The sequence below is a fragment of the Pempheris klunzingeri genome, chromosome 10, assembly GCF_042242105.1.
Source record: "Pempheris klunzingeri isolate RE-2024b chromosome 10, fPemKlu1.hap1, whole genome shotgun sequence".
Lineage (NCBI taxonomy): Eukaryota > Metazoa > Chordata > Actinopteri > Acropomatiformes > Pempheridae > Pempheris > Pempheris klunzingeri.
The window spans coordinates 17,574,807-17,602,451 of NC_092021.1; the positions used below are offsets into that span (position 1 = coordinate 17,574,807).

General features: G+C 39.6%; 2 protein-coding genes across 2 annotated transcripts; both read right to left on the reverse strand.

Moving 5' to 3' along the window:
- Positions 1-625: 625 nt before the first annotated feature.
- LOC139208134 (acetylcholine receptor subunit alpha-like) lies at positions 626-7,743 on the reverse strand. Its single transcript, XM_070837714.1, has 9 exons — positions 7,447-7,743; positions 6,287-6,429; positions 6,153-6,197; positions 5,631-5,740; positions 5,032-5,227; positions 3,809-4,046; positions 1,670-1,893; positions 1,170-1,406; positions 626-1,077 (listed from the first exon to the last, which is right to left on the reverse strand). The coding sequence occupies exons 1-9, from the start codon at positions 7,487-7,489 to the stop codon at positions 949-951; spliced, it is 1,365 nt and encodes a 454-aa protein (XP_070693815.1). The 5' UTR covers positions 7,490-7,743; the 3' UTR covers positions 626-948.
- A 3,954-nt stretch (positions 7,744-11,697) lies between these two features.
- On the reverse strand, positions 11,698-21,145 carry chn1 (chimerin 1). Its single transcript, XM_070838063.1, has 7 exons — positions 20,510-21,145; positions 19,029-19,113; positions 15,820-15,993; positions 14,692-14,769; positions 13,811-13,948; positions 13,029-13,134; positions 11,698-12,487 (listed from the first exon to the last, which is right to left on the reverse strand). The coding sequence occupies exons 1-7, from the start codon at positions 20,864-20,866 to the stop codon at positions 12,316-12,318; spliced, it is 1,110 nt and encodes a 369-aa protein (XP_070694164.1). The 5' UTR covers positions 20,867-21,145; the 3' UTR covers positions 11,698-12,315.
- Between the last annotated feature and the right edge of the window lie 6,500 nt (positions 21,146-27,645).

Genomic DNA, 27,645 nt, shown 5'->3' on the forward strand with positions numbered 1-27,645 from the left:
TTTTATGTTTCTTTTTAAATCACATTGAGTTTCTCTGTAATGAAATGCACTCTATAAATAAAGTCGCCTTGCCTTGTCTTCTAAATAGTGCAGTGGAAAAACACTCCATAAAGAAAGGTGTGAGCGCTTCAGAAAGTCAGTGGCTCTATTGTTCAACAGATTCCCTGCGGCCTTATAGATCAACAGCGTGTGTTTGCCACCTTTAGATTTATGGAATATTCAAAGATATATTTTGTATTATATTTCATATATAAGATATAGAAGAACAGTAGTTATATCTAAAGTATATAAAAGTATGTCATATATATAAAATGTATACTATGTTTATTAGATATATTTAAGGTATATTTTTCTTATGTTTTTGTATTTGTATTTATTTTTATATTATTTATATCTCTTGTTTCTGTACTACTTACTGACAGTTTGTCTCTGCACCTTTTCTGTCTCTGGACTCTGCTGCTGTAACAAGTGAATTTCCCCAGAGGGGATAAATAAAGAATCTCTTATCTCATCTTAAGATGTGCAACATAACTGCATGTGCAACATAACTTAAGATAACATAACATAACAAGGACACCGACTACACTAAAATCAATCACGCTGAAACCTGACAAAACTCCTTTAATTCAGTTGTTCCCTATTAATATATTGAGGAAAACTGTACAATATTCTTTTGAATGAATTCAACATTTCAGTTACATACATATGTTCTCTAAAAAAAAAGAAAAGCAACACTGCTCTGTCATAAAATATGTTGAAGATACTGTATACAACATGATCCATTCTTCAAACAACAAAAAGCAAACAAGGACTTCCACATGCAGTATCGAGCAGGAATGCTGCAGGACGGCACAAAATACCTTCAAAAAACAAACAGGTAATATTTACATTCAGCACCAAACAGTTTTTTCTGAAACGTTAAACCAGTAACACTTGAGGCACAGGTCCTCAGAGCATGCTCAGCTCAATGAGACGGCCAGCGAACACGCCCAATGTGCCGATGAGACACACAGCCATGAACACACACAGCAGAATATGATCCAACACCATGGCCACAAACTTCCACTCTTCAGCAGCCTAGAAAGAGAAGAGGGACAATGTGTCACATACACAAAAGCAAGTTTAAAAAAAAAACATATTAGAGGCCTTTTCTGTGTGAGACAGATTACATTGTTGGATTCCTCATCTGATTTCATGGTTTCTGCGATGTATTTGACTCCCTCAATAGCACTGCGGACGTCAGGATTCTTAGTGATGGGCGACTGGTAGGGAACAGCAGAGGTCTGATTGCCAGAGATGTCTGAGATGTCGAAATCAGCACCATAGATACTTTTAATCTGCTTTTCCTTTCCTGGGCGCTTCATTGTTGAGAAGAACATGATGTTGGGAATGGTTTCGATAAAAACCTGTCATAAAAAGACAAAAGATCATGTCATGTCAAGGAGTATACAGCATCTGATCAGCTGGATTTAATATAAAACAAAGGCATTCTGTCTTCTACCACTAGATGGCAATATAACGCAGAGAAAAAAACATAGTTCTCTAAAGCTCCTCCACCAAAACACCTTCCTCTAAGCTTGGAAATGAGACTCATTCATTTCCATTTATTCTGCTCTACAATCAAAATGATATCTGTCATTATTTTGTTCCCCTCTGTTTAGACGCTCACCTTGCGCACCCAGTCCGGCATTGTGTGAGTGCTTGGAGAGCGGTGGTGGGTGTTGATGACAATGACAGTGATGATGATTGAGGCAATGACGAAGACCATAGTGAAGAGCATGTACTTCCCAATGAGTGGCACAGCACTGGAGGTAGAGGGGATCAGCTCCACGATGACCAGCAGGAACACAGTCAGAGACAGCAAGACGGAGATGCTGAGAGTCATCTTCTCACCTGGGAGACACAGAAAACCATCCTCACTGCTCATACCGACTGACTGACTTATGAGGCACAGAATGAAAATGAAAAACACAGCTGCTGAATGAGACATATTGGCGCAGTTATCTTAAATCTGAAGAGATGAGTACCAAAAAACGTATATATATTACACACATATACCATGCATTTCTTCAGACCTTCCTCTATTTTTCTCTTGATAACTACTGGGTAATATTACCACTCGAGAACTCTAAAAATCATTCACATAATCATCAATCATCATCGCTCAAAAATAATAGTTCCTCAGGTGAACAAGTCACAACTGATTTGACACTAAGGATAAGTGGTCACAAGTCGAGGGGCCACACGGCAAAATGATTGGAAACCCCTAAATGTAGATCACAACATCTGACCTAGACACTGAGCAGAGAAGATGTTCCTAGTTGAACATAGATGCAAAGGAAAGTTGTGTTTTCTGGTAGATGATTAACACATTTCCACATACAACGACACATTTAACAGCGTGTTGGATCATGATGCCTAAACCATGTAGTCTTATTACACTGCCACAAGGGAGAGCTATTTCTCTGAGTCCAGTTTCCACGAGTCCAATTCTTCCCTTCCCAAACTATCCAATCAGGAGTCCACCTCTTGTGTTTACACGACAACACAATGACTGCACTGTTCCCCCAAATAAGCGAATCAAAAGAAAAGAGAGGTATTTTTGGTGTTGTATCTAAGAGCAAGAATAGCCTAAGTAAACAGATTCCGAAACCATTTCACGAGTAAAATGCAAGACATGTTGTTTTCGTTGCTCAGTAAGAGCTGTTATCCCAGAGAGAGTGTCTTCTGGCACCAGTTTCTTCTCCGCACTATTCTGTCAGCAGCCATATCAGAAACAGGGATCAAGTGATGTATTATACATTAAAGCAAAGGCCTGCTTTCAGACATGACAGCACAGAGGGACCCTGGGTAATGAGGCAGACCTACACACTGGGAACACGGCCAGATGTGCACACAAGCGTTGCAGCTCCTGTAGCAGCCGATGTAGGGATACCTCAGACTAACAAGCAGAATTAGGAACAAGGATTTGTCCAAAATGATGTCAGTTATCATATATGTATGACACAGATTATGTATTAAGTATAAAGTAGATTTGAACTCTTCCTTATAATAGACATATACAGTTAGTATGTACTGTAGGTGAGAGTGTCATAGCATCAATAAACGATAAATCTACATGTGTTCAAAAAGATTATGGGGGTTTTGTGTGGACTGTTTGTTGGTGAGGCGCAGTGATTTCCTGGAGATTTGTCGTCACAGATAGTGTGCCATGCGATGAGCTCATTAGGGAGCTTTAGAGGTGCTGGTAGGCAGATTTTGTTGCTTTCAGACTGAGCCTGGCTAGCTGCTTCTCCCTGTTCCCAGTCTTCTAAGCTTATCTAAACAGCTGTTGGCTCTAGCCTTCTATTTATCTCTATTTATTAACGAATGAGCGTATTTCCCAAAATGTACAGCTTCCCTTCAGTCCAGCAACATATGCACTTGGAAAATATCTTCAGAGCATGACACAGAAGCAAACACAAAACCTTGTTAAATTTGCAGTTCAGTGAAACAGACAATCTTCGTTAATTGGCAGAAAATAAACTGCCTGTGCTGTATGTGGACTTGCCACCAATGTAGCAAGCAGCTTGTACTCTCCAATAAATTATAATGGTCAGCAGGAATTATGGGCACATATAAATCCTATATGTTTGACATATATATTGTGTTTGATGACTGTTTAAATATGTCTGTACATTATGTTCCCTGGTTTATGTCATATTTTTATGCATGTTAGTGATTCCTACTGACACTATGCTATGGACCGATACTTCACTGTTAAATGATGTCCCAGTGAAAAGAAACAGTGGAATCGGTGTCAACATACCAGAATCTGTAGGAAGGTAGAAGACAAGGCCAGTCAGGAAGGAGAAGAGCATGCAGGGGATGATGACGTTGACGATGAAGTATAGTGGGAGCCGCAGCATGAGGAAGTGGTAGGTGATGTCCAGGTAAGGCGTGTCCGGGCAGCAAGAGTAGTACACCCAGTGCTTCCAGCCGCGGAAATCCTTCATCACCCACTCTCCACTTTCCATAAAGTTACTCAGATCGGGGCGGTCACTGTCCTGATGAGGAGAAGCAATCAAAAGTGTGATTAAAGGATGATTTCTTTTTACTGTTATTATTTCACTATTAGGATTTATGTTTTTCAGGTACATTGGTCTCCAAGTGTTTTACTGTTTATATTTGTACTGCGTCATTACCAGCTTGTCAATCATCTGTGAAGCATTTTGAATTATAATGCCAAACAAATTATGTTTGATCATTGCAAACAAATGTAATTTGAAGTGTCTGTATGCAAATTTTCTCTGTTTTGGTTTCGTTTGGCTCCCTAAAGCTTATTTTGTACTCTGAAAATTGTTTTAGTTCAAAAGTGATTAAATAGGGAATTACATTAAGTTTAAGATGCATATCTATATTTGTATACAGAATCTGTTGTGGTTTTAATGTGGTTTGTGATGTTATAGTGCAATGCATGTAAGTATCCAGTGGTATGTACTTTATGACAGAAGCTACAACCCCCTATACACCAGGGGAAGACTTATATAAAGGAGTGAGATACCACTCCACTGATGCAATTATGAAGGCTCATTTGCCAAAACACATGAGAAACATGAGAATGCATGTGAATATAAGAAATATAATTGTAAACTGAAGCCACAGTATTTAAATTTTCTGTATGTAGTTCTTAAGTAATTACGAGGAGTTCAAAATGACCTGTGGTGTTTGCACTATTTTGACAGTCAAGCGTCATATAAAACCATTTGTGTTTCTCAAAAATGTGAAATTGTTTGATAATTTAGGAAATATGTTCTTTTTAAAATTCGGATTCTGCACAAATTGAACAGAAAAGGCAGATTTTTATGTTTGGACCAAGCCAAGCAAGCTGTTTCCAGTCTTTATGCTAAGCTAAGCTAACAGGCTGTTAGCTTCATATTTAACTGACAGACATTAGAGTAGAATCAATAATCTTTTCTAACTCTATACAAATTAGCACATTTTCCAAAATGTGAAATTATTCCTTTAAAGACAGGGTCTGAGTGGAATTACAGGATTGACGACGACCAAGTTCCCATCGTAGGTCCAGGTACCGAGCTTCATACTGCAGTTCTGGAGGTCAAAGGGGAAATGCAGCACGATAATTTCACAGTAGCTCTTGAAGATGGCTGGTGGGTTCCATGTGATCATTCCTGTGTGCTCCAGGAGCACTTTGGTCTCATGAACGATGGCAAAGTCACCATCAGCACTGCGGGCACAGACAAATACAGGCAGCGTCAAGATATGAAGTTAAATATTAACGCAGGGGGACATCAGTGCCTGAGGATGGGTCAGTGCTGCTGCCGCACAGCAAAGTTGTTGTGGCAGCGGAGCTGGTTGTCAGGGAAAAACAGCAGTGTGTCAGATGCAGCATATGGTGGGAGGAGGGGGAGGGTGCTGCAATACAGAGTCCAGATTTAGCCTGATGAAATTTGAGCTTTCACACGCTGCATACTGGAGTATAGGAAAGTGTGATACAGACCATCACTGACAGGTGACAGGTGATTGTTTCTAAAGGTCTGGAAGCTTTAGGTCACGTATAGTAATAAAAAAAAAAAGGTTTAGACAAGAAAGAGCAGCATGACATGGATCATATATAGCTGATAACATACTTGTTGTAGAGAACCAGATCAGGCCGCCAAATGTCAGTGGAGGCAACTCTGATCTTCTTGATGCCGCCATAATCGTCTGGGTTCCACTGCAAGTTCACATCTTTCCATTGCTGAAAACACAGACAACCAGAGCAATGGGAAGAACTTCAGTAATGACAACCAGTGTATTAGTTATTTAATGTTATGGAAAATAAAGAAAACATTGTGCGGACCAGGATGTGTGACTCTGACTTGATCCCCCCAGAGAGGAATGTATAAGAAAGAAACTAAAACGCTTGCAGTCTTGAGGCTTCCCTTTATACTTTACTAACCGTGTTTGTTTGTAACTCTTCAAATTATTAAATTAAATTTTCAGCATTTCCTGAATCAAAAATGTGTATATTTTTATTGAGGAGGGATTTGTTTCTTCACATGCAGGGCGTTTATAATTGTAATTAGTGCATTAGTGAGGCTCTCTGTGATATGATGATGTGTCCAGAGTCTTTCATCACAACACAACAAGAGTGTAAACTTGTATTCAACCTGTTTCAGTCGCACGTTGCTGCTGACAATCTGGTTGACCTCATCCTGTGAATCCAGATAAATGTGTTACGACAGTTGATCACAGTGAATCTTAATACAGATGGGGTGAGATCGTGTGTGACATGAGATCCCACCACACTGATGAGCTGGATGAGCTGAAGGCCCACAGTAACAACCACGGGGTCCTTGAAGTGATTGACAGGACGGACAACCTTATTGTAGCCAGTGAAGAGAGTTTTGACCAGAGTAGTTTCATCAGTGGAGGCCCAGGCAGCACCTAAAATAAAGAGAGAGTGAAAGAGGGACCTCAAGGTGCCTCTTGAGTGTGCTGTAAGGATTATGTTGTGTTTGCTCTGAGAACATCTGATACTTGAGTTCATTTCACATGAGTTGAAAATAGACATGACGAGCATCATTCTAAGGTTGTTTATGAGTGTGCATACACACGTCATCTTAGACTGACACTTTTACATGTGTGAGCACAGCGTGCCTGGAGTAAAGCTTGGAAAATGCTGCACGTTACATTGGTGATTTTACAAGTTTATATTTTCACTTTTATATATACTGTATATGACTTTATTTATTTTCAGTGTTTTAGATATATCAATATGTTGCAAGTGTCCAGGCAAGAGATAATCATGAAGAAACTGTGCATGTGCATGTTCTAAAACCTGCATGCCTATAGTGAACTGAGGGGTATATATGTATGTATTTGTATTTGTGTATGTCTTTGCATCTATTCACTGTGTTATTTGCTGTCTAAATTTGGCAGTAGTGAATTCAAGCATGTGATGGCACTCCTGTAAGGTTGTTAATGGAGATGTTCACTTTCCGATACATATCTGTCACAAGCCAGAGCGGGATCCCCTTTCATTTTTCAGCTGACCTTGAAACAAAGGTCATCTTACAGCGACATGCTTTTTCAATGGTTGAGTGATTCTCTGGACATTCAGCTCAGTAAACTAAGAAATCGCCTGAACATAATTATGCAGGTGACTTCATGCGCTGACAGACAGGCAAAAGGTTGAGAAGCAAAGTGAAAACAGTGCACATGCCCTTGTCAATCAAAAATTTAAATTTGCTCATTAGTTTTGTTGTTTGAATTGGATCTGGTAACACTGCGCTGAGAGCATTTTAATTAATAATAAAAAGAGGGTTTAGTAATTGTTGTTTTAGACTCCAACTTCATCTAATTTCATTATGCTTTTAACTCTAAACATAATTACACTGAAGTATTAAAAACACATACTGAAAAGCAACAACATGCTTTCTTTAGTCTTAAATAAGTTCTTACCTGCTAGAATGACTAGATGAAAAATGAAAAATACTGTATTCATTCTTGCCAATAACCTCAGGCATCCAAAAGCAGGATCCAACTTCAACACATTGCCTGTTGACCACTTGAGAATTAAAGAGGTTTGACCCACCTAAAACATTCTTTCAGCACTAGCAAATGGCTTGCTGTACAACCTCCAAGCTCCCCACTGGCTGCCTTGTTGTTATTGTCTGACAGCGGATGTGAGTGACTGGCTGCCAATGCTTGTCATTCGAGAGGGCCACATTCTTTGTCATCTGTTATAAGATCAACATGCCAGAGTAATCCATCACTGAAATATCCCATCGTGAACTTGGCCACACACAACCTAGAGGTGCAAAGACACGACAGAGGCTCGCTGCTCTCACTTTCACTGTATCAGTGATTACTATTAAAGATTTGGATGTGAACTAGAATTCAAAAATTCCAACTTCTCATACGAAGACATTTAATATTATTTATAGTTGTGTTTTACTACATTTTTATTCAAGATCTGCTTCCACTGGTTCATGTCCACAGGAGGAGTTGTTGACAGATAGATGAATATACATTTGCTTACAACTACGTTATAGTGTGTTATAACCCTTTTATTAGTTTATTTATCTATAATGTTATAGCCTTACTTTACATGTTCCAATCATTGGTGTTGCATTATTTATTATACATTTTTTAATTAATCAACTATTTGTTGATTTTTAAGATGTTTTAGTTTAATTGTTGTAATTTCTGTGAAGCACTTTGGGCATCATGTTTGTATGAAAGGTGTTACACAAATAAAGTTGCCTGTAAATGCTAAATATGGTAAGTTATGGTAAAGCGTTACTGGAAAATGATGTAGATTCCAATGTGGATTATGAAGGGTAAAAATATTCTCACAGTGCCCCTCATGTCCAGTTGCTCTTACCTAAAAATAAATAACACTATAACCTTAGATAATTCAGATGGTCCAACGGTCTTGTGTTTCCTGAAGGCCGGATGTGACACCCACGTCTCCTTCTTTTGCTCTGCACTACCCATCCTGTCAGGACCGTGATGGGTCAGGCAACTCAATTTCCTCACATCCCCAATCCGTTCAATCAGCCACTCACTCAACCACAAGCCTCATTCATCTCACTTAGGGACAAATGACCATTTTGGCAATGTCTGAATTAGGAGATTCAGCCCACCCCCCCCCTCTCTCTCTCTCCAGTCACTCAGGCCACCATGTAAGCACCACTTTGCCTCTCTCCAAGTCCGTCATGTAATACGGGACAAGCCAGCATTGTGTCTGCTCAGTCGACCTGTAGTCCTGGACACTTCTGGTGCCCTGTCCAGTGTTAATTACAACACTTTGAAGGCTCACATCTTGGTTCCAGTCTCTGAAAGACGACGGGTCTGTGTGGTTCTAGCTGCTCTGTAAGTGATTAAATGTTCATTGAATCTGAATGAAAGTGTCCATGTAATATCTGCAGGGGGTGGATGAAAACTGGACAACATACTGGTTGTTTATGCCTCAATGAAGATTAAAAGGATTAGAGTTTTCATAGAAGAGATTATGTGCATTTTACGTGATGTTCCACTATAAATATAGAAACATCGAACAGTGGACAGTATTACTAAGATTCCTTGGAAACGATAATTATGCATTTCCTTTCATTCAACTCTTAAATATTGTAGCTTTACTGCTGGCTATTCTAATTCTGTTTTGAACATTTTTTGAGTATTCCTGGTTGTCAAGGTACAAGTACAACGGACAAAATTAATGGTAAGTACAGTAAATTACCAAGTAAATAAAACACAAGTGGGAATTTTATATTACAAACAATATTTCTTGAAATCTTGAAGCACAACTTATTTATGATCATTTTTATCTTTTACCCTTCATTAAGATTTTCTGATGGATCTTCTATGTGAAATTTAAAATAGCGTTAAACAGAATGTGTTCATTTCATATACTTAACATGGGTGAACTGACTATTTCTATATATTTCAACATTTGAAAATGTATTCAGGTCAGCTGTTTGCAGGGAGGAAAGCATTACCATCCAGTCAACAGGGAAAGGTCACTTATCTCATGGATCACAGCCTTTCAAATTTAGTCTCATTACTGGGAATGAGGCACGTCCACCACACACAATACATTTGCAGACATTACTCCAGCATGGTGTTATCGCAGCATCTGACTGAGAGATAGAAGGCAAGATAGCTTTATTGGTGTGGTTTACCTCCTTTCACAGTCAATGCCTTACAGAGATGAAGGTATGATATATTTAAAATGGCTGATAATGGCAGGGGGAGGCTAAACGGTTGGATGAAAATCCAATTTTGCCACACAATCACCAGACAAGTCTGTATTTGGCTTCCATTAACTCAATGTGATGTGGTCACAAAACCCAAGTGATTAAATGTCAAGCAGTGATTGTTTCTCATTTGTTTTGTGGGGAAATTTAAAGCACAAAATCCTAAATTCAGGGAATGGCTGGGCATGAAGTGACAGACAGCATGGTGTGGCAAACACTGTGGTTACATCAGTTTTTACATCAGTGTAATGAAGGCACTATTCAAATACTCCCTATTGGTTCTTTTTCCCAGACAGCGTGAAACAGTGATCGTGTAATGAACCACTGATGGCTGTGCATGGCTGGTTCTTCAAAATAGCTTGGAAAGAAATAACCTGTGGGTAATTAAACAATAAAATGCATATATTTAAAGTGACATTGTTTGCACATATATTCAGTAATTAACAGTCTCCTGAGTGCAAGAGTGGTGTTGCCTTAGGTATTGTGGTTTGGTTTTAATCTCACAGTGAATCAGTATGACTGATGTGTTGCTAGAGGCCTTTATGTAAAGTCACATGGCATGTGGCATGCATGGTAGAGGACTGTCAGTCATATCTTCCTGGGTCATCTTGCAGCCACAAAAAATATGTTGTTCATGTCAATTTTTTAGGCAGCATGAAATATTTCAGACATTAAATGGTATCAATTTCAAGGATACAGATGCTGTTGTATATATTTTCTTATTTCAAACAAATGCCATGAAAAGGCCAAAACAATGTGTTGTTGTTGTCTGTCTCTTAATAATTTCTGACTACTCCACTCTATCTGTGGCGCTCAGCCCCAAGCCCAGAAGTACTGAAGACAGAAATCTGCAGATGAACACTGTAGATTATAGCAAACATCACACACCCACAGGAGTAAATAATGTAGATCTCTGGGACTATTTTCAGCTGTGGATTAATACACCTTTGGTGCTTTAGAGAGTATTTTTGGCAGCGGGACTCCATTGCTCATGGTAATGCTTGAACATGCCACTCTGAGGTGTTTTAATAGTTTCTGGACAGCAATGGAGACCAGTGGTGCAGAGTAATCAACTATAGATTTGGCTACACTGTCAGTCGTATATGTTAATATATGTTAGTGAGATAAATTGTTGATTTTGGTCTTTTGATGTGATTTGTTGACAATACGATTAATATTAAATTGCCAGTCTTGTGCTTTAAGGCAAAGACAAACAAAATAGACTATCAAGAGGTGTTGGGAGACAAAGGTTGGAGTCAGTCTGAAGAGGGGTCACACGTGATTTCAGAGGCAGCATTAGAGTACATCTGCATCATTTCAGACGTCATCATCTCTGGGGAGAGCCTATGTGTAAATGAATGTTGTTTACCACTGTGAAACATCTGCTGCACAAAATTTGGACTCAAACTCACATGACTCATACTCAAAAGCTAAATTAACACTATGATATTTTCATATTAACAACAGATTAAGTTACTATATGAAATATGAAGGGGTTGCTTGTATTGAAGAACACACGGAGAATTATCACCCTATTCTGCAGTTCCTATCAGTGTCTTTCAGCTCGTTGTTTTGTTTTTCCGGCTCACCGTGTGGGTTCAGTCTCACTTCTCACAACGCACTGCTTCCAGACGCAGCAGGCAGATGTTTACTGGAAAAACACTCTGATAAAACCACAACCTTCCTCACACAAAAGGGATGGCAGACACAGTTAGAGACTCGCAAACTGGAGCACTTTGCAGCTAAGGAGGCAGATATTTACTTCAGGAGTTGGTAGAAACAAGAAACAGTGCTAAAATAGAGCAAATATGGGACTCCCACATGACTCCAAATGAATGATAATGTTGTTTCTAAACGGCTGTTTGCTAATGCTACATATGCTGCTATATCTATATGTTTTTTGTATAGCAATTCAAATGACTCACTAAACCCTTAATTTCTCAGAGCAAGGTTTAATAAATTAAAGTGATCATGCACAAGTTGTGTACAAAAACATTACAGTAAAAAATTAAATTCACAAATAATGCTGTTTATAACAATGTTAAGGTCAGGCAAATGCACCAGAGTATACACAGGAAAGGTTCATTCAACTACTTCAGGTTACATACAAACAATTGAGGAGATAAAAAAATACAGAATCATAAAAATTACCCCAGAAACCTCAGTAGCTTATTTTTTAAGTCCAGCTATACAATGTTTCACAGAAAAAAAAAACTGCACAGCAGGCAGCTAGGAATGTGGACTATAACTACCACAGAACAGACAAAAGCAAAATCACAGCGCTACACGATCTTAACACATGCTGGGTTACGACTACAAAGCAACAAAGACCTCGCACCATGCATGCTGGTCTGTCAGCTTCTGAAAATCCCCCGACAAAAATGGGGAGACATAGAGTAAAGTTCACCATCCACGCCCAAAACAGGGAAAGATGGATGTTAGGTCAGCACTACTCCATACGCAGGGCATCTTAAAAAAATGTATCAATCAATGTAATACAAACAAGTCATTCAAGTCTTTACACAAAAGAATGATTAGATAGCTGTTCTATAAAAGTCCTGATCTGTGTTTAGAAGAGCACATCTTCATTTTTAATCAGCACCTCCACCACCTGTCTCTGGTAGCGGATGTCATTGAGTGCTGTTATGGCGTCCAGGTTTGGTGCACGCATGAGGGTGGGCCCGAAAATGATGGCGAGGTTCTCGGCGTTCATCAGGTTGACTTTCTCATTCTGTGTCACCCTGCAAATATGTATTAAAGTTAGAAACACACTGATTCTGGTTTTAGGGACTGTATGAAAATGACCAGGGTGAGGAGAGGGGGGGTGTTACTAATATTTGCATTATACCTTCCCCTTGACAAGGAGGAAAATAAAACATTTAACAGTATCTTAAAGTAATGTAACATGCACAATTTTGAGATTAGCTACCAAATCACACAATAGTAGAATTAGTTGCCAAAATTAAATTGCTAAAATGATGGCAAACATTAAAAAAATATGCCTCATGGTTACTGAATATTAATATAACTACTGTCACTGTTACTTTATATGATGTATTTAAATTTATTGTGACACATTTTATGTCACTGTAATTCTGCTGTCTGTTAAGATAGTAAAAGTGAAGGAGGGAGGTCCCCTGCCAAAAAAATTAGACTACTCTCCTGTCAGCAAAAAGAAAAGTTACATAATGGCATAATAACATAATATCTGAAACGTCTCTTTCCTAATAACTTTTGCACTTTAGTCCCTTAACTCCTGCAGAGTTCGACTGGATTGCTCACCTCTTTAAGTGCGCCATGAGGTACTTCAAAGTTTCACTGTGTGATGGTGGCAGCAGAGTTAGAGCCTCGCGGAAAGCTTCCAGCTTCTTCTCTGGGTCTGTGAGCTCTGAAAAGAAACACAAAGGAGCGCGCTGTTAGAGTGGCCAGAATACACTCTCTGACCCCAGAGGAAACAAGCAGGAATCCATGTAGTTATTTCCTGTGGGGTAATAAAAGCCATTAGTCTGAGGAGAAGTCTGAGGCTGCTGCAAAGAACATTGTGAATGTGTTCTTGATTGTATGGTTGTTTTAGTTAATTAGGGGCACAATAGGAGAGGAATACTTATTCAGGACTGAGGGTCGGTGTTGACTTTTCAAAGTCATTGTAGCTGTATAGGGCTGAATTTTCAAAACTACCAGTTACAAATAAATGGTTCTCTTTTTCTCAATAACAACCATTGCATCTGTGTAAGAGAAGTTCTAAATAACAGCAATGTGGTTGTGCTGGCAGCAGCCACATAGTACAAACTACAGCCTCATGAATGAGTACAGCATATGTATATATCAATGGACTCAACAGAAATCGGACATGATGGTATTAATAGTAGATTATTGAACTGCATCATTTGTTCCTGTTATTTTTTTCCACCATTTTTAGTTCAGACCTTTTGTACCCAACAATTTTCTACTTGAACCAAAGTTGCCACATAAAGCAACAAACACAATGATTAACTGTGGATGTTTTCCTTCTCCAAAACACTGAACAATGCGATTCTGACTAATTTGTCTTAGTTGAAACTTACTTGCAGCCTCGATGAACCTGGGGTAAGCGTCGTATGAGATTACAGGAACAGGCAAATCCCTTAGGTACAGTTTGAGTGCACTCGTGATGATATTGATGTCTTCATAGGCCTTCCCTGAGATGTCTGTCTTCTCGCCATCTGTGAGGATGTGTGATAGAATAAAGGAGACAAGAAGAAGGGAAAGAGAGTTTTCACGCTGTAAAAATGGCTGACATCGACACTTTCACATCACTGTGTGAACTGATGAATAAAGAGATTGTGTTACTGTGCGTGGAAGAAAAAAAAAATCTCTCGCTCTGTATTTTGCAAAGTAGCTGCTATCATCCGCCTGGCCTGTTTTATTCTGACTTTCCTTCAGTTATGCTTTCCAGAGAGGCCATGGCCTACTTGTGCTGGCAGACTGAACATCACAGTGCTGTGAGCTGGAATGACACTCTGTCATGGATGATCTCCCACATGCGGATCTGGCTAAGAGTTTAGCCCACTGCTGCAGGGTTTTTCTTACGGTTAAAATTCACACTGCACTGGGCCAAGACAGGCTCATTCCCGTTAAGTCTACTACTGAATCCCAACGCAGCGGAAGAGTTTTTTTTTTTACAGATATGTTTAAGGCAGTGAGAGTACATCCATGGTTTGTATCCCCTGAGGTCCCCTCCTGTCTGTCCACACTGTGAAACCCTGCGTGAGAGGGACATGTCAGGATAGGATCTGCACTCCCAGATGGACAGTAATCCCTCACAAATGTGTCACTTTCTCATTAATCTGAAATGGCCTGTGTGTCTCATGTAAACATATGAAAGCACGCAATGTCAATCATCATGTCGTGAGCTGACAGACACCTATAAAACATTTACCACATGCAGATCCAAAGGTGCACATACCTTTGTCAAACGCCATCTTGACTTCTTCCACCGAATCACTGAATCCAGATATTCTGTAGAGGCCTTCAGACTTTAGTCCTTGAGGATCAAGCATGAAATAAACAACGTCTCAGATATAGCCAGTGCTGTCATGAGTAATGTGGAAAAATTCACCTGCATATATCACCTTGGGTAATTTAGGAACTAACATTAAACACTGTTAAATATGCATAAGAAATTAAGGGTAAAATGTCCAGAGTGTCACACAATGCAACAACACTGGCAGATGCAAATAGTTGTCTGCATCACTGAGCAAAATAATAAAGACATAAATCTAACTTAGCTACAGACGTTTATTAGAAGGCAGACAATGAGGGAGCAATGAGATTCCTGCATAGTTGAATGATTTAACTGAAAAGCAATCAAATAAGGCAGCAGGAAACAGAGTAATGTATTCCTCATTACACGTTTAGAATTACCAGCACCCTCATCACTCCTCTCAGTCATTCCCCCGCCCAAACATTAACTCAGTTAGTAATGTAATCAGATTTTTAACACCTCAGACTAAGGAGTGTATGTCATAGATCGATTACTGTAGACTTAGAGGAAAGCTGTTTCAGAATACAATTTGAATCACTACTCAGTACTTCAAATTGAAAGTTTAATACTATTTAAAACACAGCTTTAACCTTTTCAGGGGTTCATTTACACAATTAACAAAAACTGACAGTAATCATCATTTTTTAAGTAGTTTATTTATTTTTCTAATTCCAATACCCACCAGAATTTCAGCAGAGAAGTCACGCCATATGAAATCAGATAGACTGACATTTCACTGCAAATTCTGCTGCATTCAAATTTGAACATTAAGTATTCAGCAGTGATTAAATTTCACAATTATATATTTGGTTGCCTATAGAATTATAATTTTGGATTTTTAATCCAGTGATAATTTGCTTCTACAATTCTTCCACTTTAGTTTCCAGCATTTCAGCTAAAACCCAATACTGTTAATTAGGCCCTGAAATGCTTAAAATTAATTCAATAAATATCTAAACTAAACTGCATTTATCACATTTACATTGTGGGGAGAACTCTCATATTGAGCTATTCATTTGAAATACACACACAACCACGTCCTATACTAACCTCTTGACTCGATCTCTCGTATGCACATGTCCACCACCATGGGTCGCGCTGTATTGTAAGCTTTCACCAGGGTCGTGAGGTCACAGCTGTAGACTTTGCGGATATGTCTCAAGTCTGGCTTGCAGTCGTTGGGAACCAGAGACGAGCATTGTTTGTGGACGTTCAAGCCACAATCTACAAAGAGAGACAGAGACATACAGCAGATTTAGTTCATGAATATCTGCTGCTTAAATAGGGTCATAATGGAAGGGTGGTAGTCTTCTTATTGTTTGCTCGACAAAATGAATCAACCAGAATACAAAGTTAAATGATTTATTTCTTGTAGTTGACCATTTTATCTATGAAATGATGGCTATTATGTAAATTCAAATTTAAAATTGGGTTCATTTTGATATGGTTGACCAGTTTCATGTGTGTTTTGGCTTGCAGAGGAGTGTTAATTCCCTTGATCAATATTTGCCTCCTAAATGTCACAGGACCATTGGAGAGCTCCTCTCTCTCTTCCACACATGGCATTGGAGTCACCTTGAGCACTGGATAGATCTAAAATCACCTCTGGAAGGTCATTGATTTATTAAAAACAGTAAAATAACGTTGATAAACTACAAGACAGTACATCAATTATATAAAATATTTGTCGGTACATTTTTTCTATTTGTATGAAGCAATTTTCTTAGTGATTAAAATAACAGGAAAAATGTATTCAATAAGGGGAAATTCTCTTTTTGTTTTTTTTTCTTTGTAGTTTTTCATATATAGGATGAGCCTCAGTGGGTGTTCAAATAGCATATTTGTCATGATGCCAGTTTAAGTATCCCACATTGCGTTTTGTCGTCAGTCACTCTGGACGGAGCCTGAGGCACAGCTGTTTCAGGGCAGGATTCACCTTGTCGGGGACAGAGGAGCCCATGGAGAGCGGCTGCAGAGAGACTGCAGCTCTGCTTTGTAACAGAGATGCATGGAGGGAATTAGAGGAACACTGAAAATGCTGTAGCCTGGAGGAGGGATAGTCAGCGCTGCTGGTTGCCCTATTCTTTTCCAAATCCAAGCTCACACACAATGGCTGTGGAAGCAGCAATTGAGTCGCTGCAGGCTACACTAGACCTACTTTCGCAGACTAAAATGGGGCAGCTCTTCAAGCTTAGATCATTTGAACCATCTACAAGTTCTGAAAGGGTTTTTTTTTTAAAAAAAAAACGCTGTCTGGTTTTTGATTCCAAAATCATTTTTATCCTTTAGAAAATATGCTTCTTTTTAATTTTAATTTCAATAAAAAAAAAAGTACTTCTGAAAACCAAGAATCTATGCTTCTAGAGGACCTCAGACGATATTTAGATTAATATGGGTCCCTGGAGAAATTCACGCAGCCTACATTTATATGCATTGATGCAGAAATGTAATTACTTTAAGAGATGATTCTCTTAAGGATATGAGACAGGCAGTATAATAGAGGAGGGCCTGTCATCACACACAAGTCTGCTGAGCTCCTGTTGTCCATGTGAGCACACTGATGGCCCTGGGTCCCAGGTGGGGCGGGTGTGCATGAAGCAGGGCCCAAGGGACCTCAGGATCCAGGAGACAGGGGATGCTGCTTTACTGCACCGTCAGATCTGTGTCTGTTGCTATGGGAAGAGGGCTGCAGCTCCGTTTTGGCTAAAGGGCTCTGAGACGAGGTTTCGGCGGCTGGCTTCTCATTTCTAATTAGCACATTATCACTGTGTCTACCAGCAGAGTTACCAGTTGAAACCGGTCCTCTTTCGGACTGGCACTGAAAACAAAAAGCATCACTTGTATTTGGTAGATAGGTTGGTTTTCCTACCAAGTATTTAAGTTAAATGGGGGTTGAGCTGCTTGACCTAGCTCCTTGGTTGAAGCCGCTGAATTTTAATGTGTGTGGAAACAGAGCTCTTTCCCCACGCTCGGAGCTCTCCTCCTCATTAAAGAGATATGCCAGCTTTGTTTTCCTTCATGGGCATGATGGGATGAGGCTGGGGGGCGTACTCTGATGAGGAAATGTGGCACAACAAGCACAAGCAAAGGCTGGCTCCCTGGCGCTCAGCCAAAAACAGTTCACACGTACAAAAAGAAAAGGGGTGGGAGAACACTTTTTTGGTATGCAAATTTGAGCATCATGTGAGACTTCGCTGCCCTAGATTCTGGTAGCTGTGGTCGAGTCTGAAGGAATGGCAGCATGAGAGTTCATAAAGATTGGCTCCAAACATATGTGCCCTTCTTTCGATTGTTGTCAGCTTTCAAAATCAAGACATCAATAATTAACGTCAGAGCTCCCTCAGATTTGTGCGACATACTTTGTTTCATCAATAAAACATCAAAGATACACATCAGACTATATTATAGCACTATTCTGGGATGTCAAACGCATTCTCACAACAGCTGCAGTGAAAGAGAAATCTCATCTAAGTATTTTAAAAGCAAAGGGGCAAATACAACAGATCCAAATGCCTCACAGCAACAGGACTGACTGTATAGTTAAAACTGAACTGATCTGATTGAAAATGATTACAGATTATAGGTGAATATTTTCAAAACAATTTGCTCTCACTGTGGAGCACATGATGACAAAACACATGTAGAACAATACAAAGCACAGAGCAGCAGCATATTGTTGTTGTCAGCTGCCGTGGTGAGTGTACTGTTGTCTGTTTACTAGGCTTTAATCCATTAAAATCACTGACATGGAAGCACAAACAGCCTTTGTTATTGTAATACTGTCAACACTTAAAGAACAACCAATCCGTGAGTTTAGAAAATAAATCTAATCTCATTATTTCCGAAAAAGGATAAAGTGCTACTTTTAGCTTATTTTAAAATCTCTGCTAAAATTGCTAATCTCTTAGCATTGATAGAGTTGAGGCTCATTATCCCGCTTGTTTGACATAATTACTCCATTCACAAGTCCAGTCAGGAAAAAAGTAGGTCACAAATAAGATTTCAGCAAAGTGTAAATTATCTGTTACATCATAGCAATAATGCCCTCAGTTCACTCCATTATACAACCCCTAATCCACAAACTACTGTTGGGATTTTCGATTTAAACTCAATAATCCAGCCCCAGATGCGCTAAAAACCAAGTAACCCATATACAGTAATGCTCACTTTGTACACCATGAATGTAACGAGGGAGTGCAGTGAAGTAATAAAGCAGTTTATATAAGACTGCTTTAATGTAGGCTGAGAACATGATGTACCTGCACATTTGACCCCTTGCGCCATCAGTCCCCACATGAAGCTGGCACAGTGTTCACACCAGTGAGGCCCCCGAAAGGTATGGACCTACAACAGAGAAGAAGACAGTGACAGATATTAGTGATGAAATGCAATGACAAGACAGCGAGGGAACAGTGGGGAGCTGCAGCCATTAACTCCATAGACACCCCATCCCTTCCTTTAGCCGGCCAGGAGTCCTGTAGGTGCTGCCAGCTTAAATGAGGCAGAGGAGGAGGATTATGTGTGTGTGGAGGAGGATTGTTGTTCAAACAGACCCTCAAACTGACAATACTGCGGTGGCTGCAGCAGGGGAGGCTTTGCTATCATGGCACAGTGGGATTTGACACTTCACCAGTGTGAAGGTGCAAGTTGTCAGGGACATTTTTCTATGGAAACAGTAGAAGGCCACAGCGCTCATGCAGGAAAGGGAGCCCCATGCTCCACCAGGTAACAACAGTCCAGCCAATCAGGGAGGCCCCAGGAGGAGGAGCAAGACACAACTCTCCTTGTTTTCCATGCATTAAATGAATAGCAGTTACAGCAGGCAAGCCGTGAATTGCTCTTTCTAGCGGACATAACATTGTACATGTGATCATTGTGTTAAAAACTATTATCTTTATAATTTATTGTTCACCTACAAAGTCCCTCAGCCATCATCAATGGTTATGTTATCACCTGGAGTGAAGTCATCTGACATAATTGAAGGAGTCTTTTCATGTTTACAGGATTTTAGGATTAAAATATAACACGAGTCTAATCAGTGTGTGCTGTTATTGATTTGTATGATCTTTGTTGTGAGTGAGACATACTTTATCATGCCTGTTTATAGGCCACCTGAATACAGGTGATGAATGCATTTACTTGGAGTAATTAATTTAGGATGCTGGGGTATGGAAATGTAGGAGTCAAACTAGTTTGATAAATGTGCTGTTTAACCGTCAGACAGCCGAATCTTCAAAGTTTTAAATTGAGATTATCTTTAGTCTTGGGAGCTTTTGACACAGAAACTATGGGCTCATAAATTGTTGAAACATTCAGCAGTACGAGAGAACAAAGCAGCAGAGAGAGATTGGAAAGCATCAGCAGTTTGAAAGCCTTGAAGGTAATATTTCACGTGCTGCTTTCCATCCCATTAACCAGCCAAACTAGGAGAGCCTGAGCCAAACAGGGATACACTCCTCCACTGTTTTCCCTCTCCATCGGCCTAATCTCTCCATCTGGTGCTCAAACTAACAGCAGAGGTTCACAGACCACCCAACAGATTTTCTTTTGATAAAGGCTCACTGGACAGACCGAAACAGCTCTGTTTTTCATCCCCTCTCTCCCACTCTGTGACAACCCCCCCTCTCTCATCCAATCTCCCACTGGGGAAGCATGAGCAGAAGCCCTCTGGCCACACATGATGAAATTAAAGCAAACGTTTTGGAGATGCAACAGCTGACAAGAGTTGTTTGAGTCTCACCTTGAAGTTGTGGACTTTCTCAGATTTGGGTGTCCGGTCACTCTCCTTCAGCGTGGCTCTGCGGACCAGTGAGGTGAGCTGTGAATAGGCGAATAGTTTAAGTGGCTGCCAGAAAGTGGCTGGAGGTTTCTGTGGCCCCATCCTCATTCCCAGAGCTGCGGCCAGAATATCCTCCTGATTGGCCTCTCGCTTGGCCTTTTGCACCAGGGACTTCTCTTCCTTGTGAACCTCGTAGGACTCTCTAGATGGCATTCTGGTGCTGTCGTCTCCCAAACCAGATGAAGGAACAAACCCAATGAAAAAGTCCCACAAATTTGAAGAAAAAAGTCTTTGATGCTCAGAGAAAGTCAATATCATATGATATTACTCGCATTGTCCCAGTTAAATAGAGACATCACAGAAAACAAATAGTAAACTTAGATTATAAAAATAAGTCTGGAAACCATTTAAAAGAGTCCAAAAGGGAAAGAAAACTGTGGTCCCTATTAAATCCTCTCAGTACAGTGACAGTAGTTCAAGTGGAGCCTCTGTGATAGGAGTGCCAGATTTTATACAAAAGAGGTGCAGCCCTGGGTGCTCATGTGGTTCTCTGGGAACGTATATGCAGATGAGCTGAGTGGTTGCGTTAATCCTCTCCTCCCTGTGCAGAGCTGATATTCTCCCTGGAACAGAGACAGTACACTGTTGTGTATGGATGCTGCCAGGGCGGGCAGAGTGAGGGGGAGGAGTACAGGGGCGGACTCTGTAGTAGTCACAGCAGATTAAATGGATCCCACCAGCCAATCACAGCATGGATACTGCAGCTTTATAGTAGCCACCACCCCGCCCCCACACAACCATCTCCATCAGATATCCAAGCAGGGGAGCCTGGGTAGGATGAAATGAGAGTGGGATGATAATGAGCAATGAATGAGTCATGCATCAAGAGTGGGCTGCTGCCTGCAGAACTTGCGACAGCAGTGGGCCGTTGGAGAGGAGCTATTTTCAAAATCATGTTGCCACAGAAACCGATCATGACTGGGACCACAGAGAGCAGAGACACAAAAGCACCAAGCAAAATGAGAAATTATGGATACTGATGCATACTTTAATACGAAGTGAGGCTCTATCCTTCAAGCAAATCAAATACATTTCATGTTAAACATTTAGCACTAAAACATTAAGAGAGAAACAAAACATAAATTAGGGATTGATAAGGAATGAGCAGGAACATAAAGCAATACTTGAAAAATAATTCTGAATCTGTAACAGCTTTGTTTATAACAATCCACTCTGACATTTATGCAGCAAAAACATATTAAAATCACATGCTAGTGCTTTGCTGCAGAAGATGCACCTATTTCGTATTTTCAATGTCTTTTACTGCTGTGTTTCATATATATTTATACATTTTGTTAAACACCTGAACTGCCTTTGGTTGTGAAATATGCTGCATGAATACATTTGCTTTGTTTTACAAGTAAACAAAGTAAACAAGGAATCAATACATTTTAAATTTGATATGCTCAATGCAAAGTTTAATCATTTGTATCATCAGTTAATATTCCTGTTTATTTCATTTCCTTATTTTTAAATTATGATAAAATATACAATAAAGAATTAAACAGCATATGTCTGGAAGCTTTTCTTCCTTCGCAGTCTTTGTCTGAATTTAATTTCCTTGAGGTTCACACTGGTACACTGAGGCGTTATACTCTGTTGTGTGTATGCAAATCAAGTATCAAATATAGCATCGTGGTGGGGATGTGGGAGACAGGAACCTGCTCTTGTAATTCACACTGCAAGTCAAATGTGATTATGCTCCCACGTCTAAGACTCTAATTCTGACTAATTCAGAATAAAGTGCGACGCTCTCACCTTCTGCAGAGGACAGCTGGAGAGGAAGTGACTGTACAGACTCTCCTTCAGAAATCAATGAGGATTGTTATGGCTCATGCTGCCCCCACCTCAGCAGAGAGGTATCAAAATGAGAGTACGAACAGTGGAGGAGAGCTTTGAAGATCAGTGTACTTATGTAGAATGGCATCCCAAACTGTGGTGTGTCTGACAGGGTACAGATCACAACATGAAAGATGTGAAACTGAGGGCTTCTCAGTGCTTCTCTCCTCTCTCATGCTCAGGGAAAAGTCTCCACTCAGGAGGGTACCTGAGAATGGTATAGATAAAAGACAGTAAGAGCCTTTTATATGCACCAGCTCATCCTCTCAGACCCTGAGCACTTTAGAGGGTTTTGCAGCGTAATTGCGTTGCCTGCTGTTAAGTGAAGAGCCAGTGTCTGACTCTCAGGATGTGGTTTGCTTTGAACGCAGCTCTAATTGACACTGATTGATTTGCTTGTTTCCCAAACATGTCCAGATACGGGACTCTGGAGGATGGATGTATACAGCACAGCATCTTTCACATCTCTGCCACGTCCATCTGTGTCCAGCCTCAACATATGAGCTTCTCTGAAAGTTCAGCATCCAGCCACGTACAGGATTTCAGTGATGATTCAATGATTTATGCTTATTCCATTTGAATCTGACTTAACCAGAAATCAGGACAATCTCATAACTTTGTCTGTCTTTGTTTGAACTTTATTTCCTCCCACTCCCTCCCTCTCTCTTATAAGCCATTAAGCTGTTGAGGACATGCTGACTATTTCTGTGGGCTAGGAAGGTAGTTATATAAGGAAATGTTCCTCTAAAGCACTGCTGACCCACTACTGACGTAAGGACCCATTAAGTGGACAGCGATATGCCCATGAACTCCCAGGGCTGTAATTTCTATCTCAGCTTCACATGACACTCTTTGTTTGAGATACATGTAAAAAGGTTCGGATGATCCAAATCTATAATTCATTATTCATCAACGCAAATGCTAAAATGAAATAAAGAGCCGTCTTAGTGATGCACAGCACTTCAACTCTTCGATTTAACGTAAAAGGCTGCTGATCCACCGTCCTCATTCTCGAGTAAAGCTGCAAATCATGAAGTTACGTAATGTTATATAACTAGAAAGAGCAGCAGGATGATGAGAATGAGAGCCAGGATGTTGTAATAGAGTTCAAGAAAATAGAGGACTGTTGTCAGGACACGGGTGGCTGCACACTCAAAGCTTTCAGTAAATCTACATGCAACTAAACTCATGAAATGTCCACAAGAAATTTGAACCTTGTCAAGCTTTTTAGATCCTCACACTGTAGCTTTACTTTAACATTTTGGAGCCATTTAAAAATGAAGCAAATAACACTTACAGTAATAATTCATCAGAGGACATGGAGTGAAGAGGCCGGTGTGAATCACAGAAACATAAAGGCTACATACTTTCAGCCACCTCTACCAGGAAATACCACATATGCATACGATGCAGCTCAAATCGCTGCCTTTTTGCTGGGCTTGCGAGAAACCTGGAACAAATTACACCATATTTTACTGGGACAAATAGATTACCTGGATGTGGCTGGAACAGTCTGTGCTCTGACAGTGATGTATGGGAGGCTGCTATCACGGTCTGCTATTCACACACAGCAAGGTCAGAGCATACGTGGAACACAGGCCTTACAATGCACAGGCACAATATAGTGTGAGGTTATAGTCTAAGCTGCATTTTAAGCCGTTATTTTATTTTATATTCTGTTGTCATGATTTATGCTCCCAATGAACAGCACAACCATGGCAGACATCCTTTATTCTAGATAAAAACACTCAGCTATTATGGAATAGTTGCATTTATCCCATAACCAATAGTACTCATGATAATGTTCTTTTATATATCTAATATGGGTGTGGCGTTATATATTTTTATTTCAAATTCACGAGTTCCCACAACTAATCTCATAGCTACAAGCAGTCAAGTACAAACACTGCCATTAATCCTGTCCTGAGAAACAATTTGGTTACCTCAAAGCCATCTACTCTGGAATCACCTTTTTTCATAAAGAACGACTGTATTATACGGAATCACAAAAGGCTGTGAAGAGTAATTAAAAAGCTTAAGTGGTCCTTTATCTCTGTGTGGCTCTGCAGAGAGTAGTTTCCCCCAACAACAATCTGAATAGCAATGTTTAGAGCATGATGAATGACTCATTGTGTGTCAGCTATTTTGGCAACAGGGCGATGATAACAGGATAGGATGATTTAGTTAATGCCTGAAATATCTAGTCAGTGTCAAGGTGTTTTAGGAGAACAGCGGGGGAATCACACATCTGTGGAATATGAAGAGATTGGGTTCCTTTAGTTTTCCAGCTAAAAATACATTTCACTTGTATCCTTAAAGGAAAAGTATTTCCAAGAGTGAATCTATATCAGTTTCATGCTGGAGTATTAAGATGTGTTCACGCTGTATGGGAAAAATGGTAAAGATGAGAAAGGCCCCCACAACTTCTGAATGTTGATATTGTCAAACAACTCAAGATGGTTGTAAGATGTTTGATTTAAGTTTTACAGTCATGTGAGGGTTAAAATCACTGTGCATTGACAATACAGCAGTATTTTCATTAGATTTAGGTTTGATTGCCTTGAGAAATGACTTTGGATGACAGACTTTGGCAGACATGCGGGATGTTTGGTATTCAGGTACTTAGGTGTTCGTAAAAATAGTAAAACATTATAAGAAATATCTTAAGTATCTACATTTTATATTTTACTTGATTAAATTCCAGAGGGAAATATTGTATTTTTTTACGCCTCTACATTGAAATGACACCTAACTAATAACTACTTTTCAGATTAAGATTTTACATTAAACAAACACACGATTTGCTTTGTAATATGAGACAGTGCTATACTTCCAAACACTACATCAAAATGCTATTTAACACTAATGAATATAAGCATCCATTAGTGTTCAAAAGTACATTTACTTTTGAGTAAAGGATCTGAGCACTGATATGAGAATCGTATCGATATTCTCATTTTGCTCTGTGAACAAAAGTATTTCTCAAAATGTGGAACTGTTCTTTACACAAAAAGGGTAGGGAGTTTAGGGAGTCATCACTAACTTGGCAAAGTTTCCTTCCATGTGAGATTTTCTTGACGTTTCCTAAATATTGCTATAAAAATACCAGTATCAATAAAATAACCATTGAAGAAAAGATAAAAATACATTTTAAGAATACAGTTGACTGCATCATCAAGATATCTGTAAATAAACTAATGCTGTATAAATGCTTGAAAAGCTCCCCGTGTGTGCATCCAGTGTAGAATATCTGAGTGCAGAACATCACACACTGGCCTCATAATCTGGCAGCTTTATCAGCTATACATTTTTTTCCCCGCTCTTATGTAACTGTACCTCACTCCTCCGCATCCCTGGAGAGAACAAGACTAGAAGTCTCTGCAGCTTCCTGGAGGACACGCAGCGAGGTTTCACGATCAGCTCTAACACAATCAATTTTGGTCACTGGGCACCACGTTAGACGTCCTTCTCATTACATAGGAATCAAGACTTTGAAAAGGAATGATGCTCAAAGGAGCATTTACACTTTCTCAAAACAACCAGATTAACAGCTGGATTGGATTAAGAAGACTCACAACAACAGTCTCTTCCAGATACGTTTTGTGTAGTTTTTTTTAAAAGATGCTTTATTTTGCAGGTCTACAAACTTAGCAATTTCCCACTCTCAGAAATAATCGTGCAATTTGGCAATTTTAGACCGAATAGAGTAAGCACACAATTCAACATGAAGAATTAAACTTCTAACTGGGTTTTGAGTGGGGCAGTTCTTTCTCGGAAAATTTTACTGGATATCGCAGACCGTCTTTGAACTCCACACAACTCTAATAACAGACTCAGACCTTTGTCTCTTTCCGCCATACAATTATTGTATCAAATTGCACAGTTCTTTCCAGGAAACTACAAAGAAATCATTAGGACATTATAAGGAATAAACAACACTTTCATTTTCTTGGGCTTGACCCTTTAGTTTTAACAAAAGCACATCTAAATGCTACAGAATACAATTAGAATTACAGAATTGCAATTATATCTTATATGATACTGTTCTTATCCCTGCAGACAGGTTAGAGTGAAGGCTGCTGTAGCACCATATTAAAGCCAATCGTTTTAGAATGAGAATAGAATGTTTATACTTTTGGCCATATAGTGTATTAATGAACACTGAATGTGCAGGATACAAAGTACAAGTTTGCACCCTTGGTGAGAAAAAAAACAATTTACCTTTAAACTATCTTGTAATTATTAGAAAAAAATTGGGAAAATCATTTAAACTTACAGTTTTCTCCCAGTGAATAGTTGGTACCCTTGCTTCCTCTCCAGCTCCCCACCTGTGAGCCGTGCTCAAATAATCAAACTGTATGTATGAAAGCCCAGTTATGTGCTTGCTAAAGTATTTAAAAGAAATGCAAAAATGCATGTTCTAGTACAAACATGTACTGCTCCTGTAGCTATACTGTGTTTGGGGACAGGTGGCCCAGAGTCACATTTTGGCAGCAGGGCTTGACTTTCTGATCAGTAACCTGCTCACTGTCTGTTCTGGCTGAAGAGGACACAAACCTGTGGACTGCTGACCATATTGTATGTTATTATATTTCACTTGCTGTAGAAGAACAGCATCTGTTTAGAGTGCCAGGATCCCCTGAGAACAATATTTCTCAGCTGGTAGACCTCTTTTATACACTGCTGGTTATCTCACCAGCTGAAATAAGCTGACTGGTCCCATGAGGAAGCAATGTTAATAGATGTTTTAGAGTTGCCGATGTATGAATAAGTTGATTAGTGCGCTTCATGCTATGCTACACTGAAAAGATATTGTATTCTGAGCAACAGAGTGAGAGTTTTATGTTAAAATAAAATGTATCTCACATTCAGAAATATACCACCAGGAGGAAAGAAAAATCACTAAGAGAGCTAAATGAGACATGCAGTAATAATGTAATTTTATATGCAGTATTAATATAATTTTACATACAGTAATAATAAAATAAATGAAATTTTCTGAAAGCTAAATTGTGTTGAGATATCCTGCAGCCCAAATCATCCCTAAAAATACTCTGGGCTCAGTTGGAGAAATGTTTTAGAAACAGCAGGAAGAACACTTCTGCAGCGAATGACAGAGTAGACAGCTGAGTAAAAATAACTCCTCATTCTCGTCATACATATACGTCATATCACCCCCCCACCCGAAAAGCTTCGGA

What these genes read in the sequence shown, in the direction of transcription:
- LOC139208134 (XM_070837714.1), bottom strand. Translation starts at nt 7,489, where the DNA reads ATGAATACAGTATTTTTCATTTTTCATCTAGTCATTCTAGCAG. An exon ending in TCATCCAGCTCATCAGTGTG is followed by an intron (nt 6,198 to 6,286) that starts GTGGGATCTCAT and finishes CTGGATTCACAG; the next exon opens with GATGAGGTCAACCAGATTGT. An exon ending in TGCCGGACTGGGTGCGCAAG is followed by an intron (nt 1,407 to 1,669) that starts GTGAGCGTCTAA and finishes TTTTTATGACAG; the next exon opens with GTTTTTATCGAAACCATTCC.
- chn1 (XM_070838063.1), bottom strand. Translation starts at nt 20,866, where the DNA reads ATGATATTGACTTTCTCTGAGCATCAAAGACTTTTTTCTTCAAATTTG. An exon ending in AGAAAGTCCACAACTTCAAG is followed by an intron (nt 19,114 to 20,509) that starts GTGAGACTCAAA and finishes TCTCTGTTGTAG; the next exon opens with GTCCATACCTTTCGGGGGCC. An exon ending in CAGGTTCATCGAGGCTGCAA is followed by an intron (nt 13,135 to 13,810) that starts GTAAGTTTCAAC and finishes GTTTCTTTTCAG; the next exon opens with AGCTCACAGACCCAGAGAAG.